Source organism: Arachis hypogaea, chromosome 20 (genome assembly GCF_003086295.3).
Source record: "Arachis hypogaea cultivar Tifrunner chromosome 20, arahy.Tifrunner.gnm2.J5K5, whole genome shotgun sequence".
Lineage (NCBI taxonomy): Eukaryota > Viridiplantae > Streptophyta > Magnoliopsida > Fabales > Fabaceae > Arachis > Arachis hypogaea.
Genome location: NC_092055.1, coordinates 12,239,449 through 12,244,802, shown reverse-complemented (window position 1 = coordinate 12,244,802; position 5,354 = coordinate 12,239,449). Strand labels below are relative to the sequence as shown.

The following is a 5,354-nucleotide window of genomic DNA, read 5'->3' as shown; positions in this document are numbered from 1 at the left end:
GTTTTGAAGGACTCGGAAAGGTCCTTCCCAATTTGCTGCTAATTTGCCATGTGATGAAGGTTTCCGAGCATCTTCTGTTCGTCTGAGTACAAGATCTCCATTGTTGAAAGACCTGCGAACTACTCTTTTGTTGTGTCTTTGCTCTAGGTATTGTTTTCTGGCTCGCTGTTTTATGGCGGAAATGTCTCTGTCTTCTTCTACAAGGTCCAATTCGGCTATCCGAGCTTGTTGATTGTTTGATTGATTATAGAGCTTGGTCCTTAACGTTGGGACGCTGACCTCTACTGGAATGAGCGCTTCTGCGCCATATACCAATTTGAAAGGAGTTTCTCCTGTGGCAGATTAGATGCTGGTGTTGTAACCCCACAGGATTTCTGGGATGAGGTCGGCCCATTCTCCTTTAGCTTCGCCGAGCTTTTTCTTTAATCCCTGCAAGATAATTCTGTTAGCTGATTCAACTTGTCCGTTAGTCTGCGGGTGTTCTACTGAGCTGAAGTGATGTTTAATGTTAAAATTTTTCAGAAAAGTGGCGAGCTTGTGGTCTGTAAATTGTCTCCCGTTATCCGAGATTATTTCTCTTGGGATACCGAATCTGCATATGATATTTTTCCATAGAAAAGATCGCACTTTTTCTGCTGTTATGTGCGCTAGTGGTTGTGCTTCTATCCACTTAGAGAAATAGTCAATTGACACTAAGAGAAACTTTACCTGGCCTGGCGCTTTCGGAAAGGGTCCGAGGATATCCAATCCCCACTATCGAAAGGCCAGCTTACCTCTATGGTATGGAGCTCCTCGGCTGGGGTTTCTGAGAGGGTGGCGTGCTTTTGACAATTATCACATGCTTTGACTTTTGTGATGCAGTCCCGTTTTATCGTCGGCCAATAGTATCCTGTTCGCAAGATCTTTGCTAAGACTCCTTCATGAGTTTCAGCCATAACCTCCTCGGCTTCCTCTTTGCTAATGCACTTGAGTAGTGGTTGTGAATGTCCCCGCCTGTATAGGGTATTTCCGAGCACTGTATAGAAGCTTGCTCTTCTTCGGAAGAGTGGCAAGTTTGGTTCGTCATTTGGCATAGTGCCTGTGTTAATGTAATCAAGAAAAGGTTTTTGCCAATCTGGGACCTGTGTAATGCTCAGAATTGTACCCTGCTCAAAACTTGGTTTGTTAAGTGTTAGCTGGGACAGTTCCGATGTGTTTTCGGCTTGCCGAGTTGTGGCTAACTTGGATAACACATCGGCCCTGGTGTTTTGTTCTCGGTTTACATGGATAATATCAAATTCTTTAAATTTTGAAATTAGATCCTTTGTTATGAGCCAATATTTCTCTAACAGAGGATCTTTTACCTGAAATTCGCCCTTTATTTGATGTACCACTAAGGAAGAGTCGCAGTAGGCTGTTATTTGAGGTATTTGTAGTTGTAGGGCGAGCTTTAGTCCAGCAAGTAGGGCCTCATATTCTGCCTGATTGTTGCTTGCGTTGAAGCGGAACTGTAGTGACTGCTCGGCCACCACCTTGTCTCCTTCTTTTAATAGTATCCCTGCTCCACTGCCTTCTTTGTTTGACGCTCCATCTACATGTATGCTCCAACTGACCTCTGTATTATGTGTATCAATAGTCATCTCCGATATAAAGTCGGCTAGCACCTGTGACTTCAGTGTTTTCCTTGATTCGTACTGGATGTCGAACTCGGAGAGCTCGACCGACCACTTTATCAATCTGCCGGCGAGCTCGAGTCTAGTCAATATCTGCCTTAGCGGTTGGTCCGTTCGTACTATGATTGTGTGGCTCTGAAAATAATGCCGCAGTTTTCTTGCTATGGTGACTAGTGCTAGCGCCAGTTGTTCTATCTTCGGGTACCTTGTTTCTGTTGGTTGTAGCACCCTACTGATGAAGTATACTGGGCTTTGCTTTCTTCCTGTTTCTGTTACTAAAACTGAGCTTATAGTATGGTTAGATACCGATAGGTATAAATACAGTGGGTTACCTGTCTCTGGTCTTTGGAGGATTGGTGGTGATGTTAAGTGTTGTTTAAGTTCGGTAAAAGCATTTTCGCATTCGTCTGTCCAGCTGAACTTCCTGCCTTTTGAGAATGTCTGGAAAAAGTGATAAGATCGGTTTGCCACTGCAGGTAGGAAACGTGACAGGGCAGCTATTCGTCCTGCAAGTTGCTGGACTTCCTTTACCGTTTTTGGACTTGTCATGTTCAGCACGGCCTTGCACTTTTCTGGGTTGGCCTCGATGCCTCGAGATGTTAACATGAATCCCAGGAACTTCCCTCCTTGTACTCTGAATGCACATTTGTCTGGATTGAGTCTCATGTTATATGCTCGGAGTTGTCTGAAGATTTCTACTAGGTCGTCACAATGTGACCCCTGCATAGGTGTTTTTGCTACCATGTCATCTACGTAGACCTCCATATTGCGGCCTATCTGTTGTTGGAACACCTTGTCCATTAGCCTTTGATATGTCGCCCCTGCATTCTTTAGGCCAAAGGGCATTACCTTGTAACAAAAATTCCCATGTTCTGTTATAAAAGCTGTTTTGCTTTGGTCTTCTGGGTGCATTAGAATCTGGTTATAGCCAGAGTATGCATCCATAAAACTCAAAGCTTTGAAACCAGAGGCGTTATCAACTAATTTATCAATGCAAGGCAGTGGATATGCATCTTTAGGGCAAGCTTTATTTAAGTTTGTAAAGTCGACGCACATGCGCCATTTACCTGAGCTCATCCTTACCATTACCACGTTGGACAACCATGTGGTGAAGCGAATCTCTCTGATGAAACCTGCATTGAGGAGTTTCTGGGTTTCTTCGAGTGCTGCTTGTTTTTTCTCCTCTCCGAGGTTCCTTTTCTTCTGTGCAACTGGTCGGATTGTTTTGTCGATTGCTAGCTTATGGCAGATGACTTCTGGGTTGATTCCGGGCATGTCATCTGGTGTCCATGCAAAAAGGTCGGCGTTCTGACGCAGTATGTGAATGAGTCTTGCTCGGTCTGCCCCTTCTAATGCCTCTCCAACATATGTGCATTGTTTGTCGTCTGCTGTTAGTGTTATTTGTTGAAGGTCGTCCATTGGCCGAGGTCTTTCCCCGAGGTCTTCCCTTGGGTCTAGATCGGGTAGTGTTGCTGAGTTGGCCGTCGTGTGGATTGCTTGAACCTGGGGCCGAGCTTCCTGTTCTGTTTGGACTGGTTTTAGACCAGCGTTGTAACACTGCCGAGCTTCTTGATGGTCGGCGTACACCGTAGCGATCTTGTTTTCCTGCACTGGAAACTTGACACACAGGTGTAATGTGGACACCACTGCCCTGAATATGTTCAGTGCGGGTCTCCCAAGTATAATATTATAAGGGTTGTAACAGTTTACTATTAGATATTGAATATCAATTGATTTTGACATAGGGATCTCTCCCATTGTGGTCTTTAGCCATATATGCCCCATGATGGGGACTCTCTCTCCGGAGAACCCAATTAGCTCTCCAGAGGAGAGTTGTATCAATTTCTCTGATAATTTCATTTTTGTAAAAGTAGAGTAAAATAAAACGTCAGCACTACTACCTGGATCTAACAATGTTTTTCTTACCAACAGCTCTCCGACCTGAATGGAAATTACCACGGGGTCGTCGAGGTTAGGGCTTGCCGATTTGAAGTCTGTTTGGTTGAAGGATATTGTGATGTCTGGTTCTTTGTCCTTCCTTGATTGTATGGTCCCTTCGATTGCCAGCATTGCTCTATAGCTTCGCTTCCTGGCCGAGCTTGTTCCTCCTCCGCCTGCGAATCCTCCTGATATGTGGTTGATGACTCCTCTTGGCGGATCAGGAGTCATCCTCTCTTTTTTGTCGTCGGCCGTTGCTTGCTTATGCTCTATCCTGTCCGAGTTTCCTCCTCTGCCTTTTCGGGTCTCGATGTATTTGTCCAGGAGCCCTTGGCGTGCTAGTCTTTCCAGGAGGTCCTTTGCAACGATGCAGTCATCTGTGGTATGACCGAACTTCCGGTGGAAGGCACAATGCTTTGTCTTGTCCACAAATCGTTGATCCTGGTAGTTCCCTGCTCGGGCTGGTGGCTTTATGATTTTGGCATTGAGGATTTCTCTGATGATGTTCTCTCTTCTGGTGTTGAATCTGGTGTATGTGTTGTACTTTGACGCGGGCTTAGGAGGTTTCTTGGTGTCCCTGTTGCCTGGCGATCTGAAATTCCTTTCCTCATCTCTCCACTGTGGCTGTTTTTCTGATTTTTGGGCTTCTCGGAGTTCTTCAATCTCCATTTTCCCAGCCGCCCTTTCTCGGAATTCCTCTAGCGTCTTTGGTTTTGTTATGGCAATGGTCTCCCGAAATTTGCCAGGCCTGAGGCCGGCCTTGAGGGCGTGCAGGTGAACGGCCGGGTCCAAGTCTTGGATCTCCATAGTGGCGTCAGCGAATCTGGTCATGTAGTCTTTCAGACTCTCGTGCTGACCTTGTTTGATGGTGCCGAGATAGTCCGAGCCATGTACATAAATTCTTGATGCAGCGAAGTAGTCAATGAATGATCTGGCGAGGTCTTCAAAGGAGGAAATCGAACCTGCAGAAAGTTTAGAAAACTAGAGTAACGCAGCACCATCTAGGTACGTGGGAAATGCTCGACAGAGGACGGGCTCATTGTTCGGGCCGTTGAAGAACATCATCGATTGGAACTTCTTCACAAGGGCTCGGGGGTCGCCGAACCCCTTGTACGGCTCCAGCGCGGTGGGCAGCGTAAAGTTTTTTGGCATTTGGTAATTCGTGATCTCCTCGGAGAAAGGGTTGTCGAGGGTGAGCTTTTCCTTTGGCGGGACGATGTTTAAAGGGTCCGCCGCACTTTGAGCCGAGCCTTTGGAGTTCTCTCCATTGTTTTGTGTTGAAAGCTCGGCTATCCTCCGTACCTCCGCCTGAAGCTCAGCGATTTGAGCCAGGAGGTCATCCTGTGAGAGTTGTGGATTTTCCTTGTCAGTCATGTCCGAGGATCGGGGATCCTGCAAAATAAAATAGAAGACTAGACGAAGGAAAAAATGGGGTTAGATGTACTCCGGGCCCCACGGTGGGCGCCAAGTGGTTCGTCTGAACACTAGGGAGGCCGAGCTTAAGTGCTTCCGAGTGGGTTGACACCGAGGAGGAAGAGCTTGACGTCGGCTGGAAGTGAAACACCGCGGCGGGAATACCTGCACAAGATACTCCGACGCTCAAGTCAGTAGTGGTTCACAGTGAGTGAGTTAAGAGAAAAGAGTGAGAGAGTTAGAGTGATAGAACCTGAGACCTAGCCAAGCATATTAGCTAGGTTTTATAGGAGTTGTCTTCTGCCCGTTAGTGGATAAGTCCTAGTTTATAGGTTGGTTGAGATATTCTGT

The 5,354-nt window shown here is 46.4% G+C and overlaps 1 protein-coding gene across 1 annotated transcript; it reads right to left on the bottom strand.

Moving 5' to 3' along the window:
- Positions 1-342: 342 nt before the first annotated feature.
- On the bottom strand, positions 343-4,964 carry LOC112785440 (uncharacterized). Its single transcript, XM_025828905.1, has 4 exons — positions 4,589-4,964; positions 2,736-4,552; positions 709-2,570; positions 343-592 (listed from the first exon to the last, which is right to left on the bottom strand). The coding sequence occupies exons 1-4, from the start codon at positions 4,962-4,964 to the stop codon at positions 343-345; spliced, it is 4,305 nt and encodes a 1,434-aa protein (XP_025684690.1).
- Between the last annotated feature and the right edge of the window lie 390 nt (positions 4,965-5,354).

Coding starts and splice junctions, on each gene's coding strand:
- LOC112785440 (XM_025828905.1), bottom strand. CDS start 4,964: ATGACTGACAAGGAAAATCCACAACTCTCACAGGATGACCTCCTGGCT. Junction 4,553..4,588: donor ATTTCCCACGTACCTAGATG/GTGCTGCGTTAC, acceptor AACTTTCTGCAG/GTTCGATTTCCTCCTTTGAA. Junction 2,571..2,735: donor GGTTGTCCAACGTGGTAATG/GTAAGGATGAGC, acceptor GGCTATAACCAG/ATTCTAATGCACCCAGAAGA.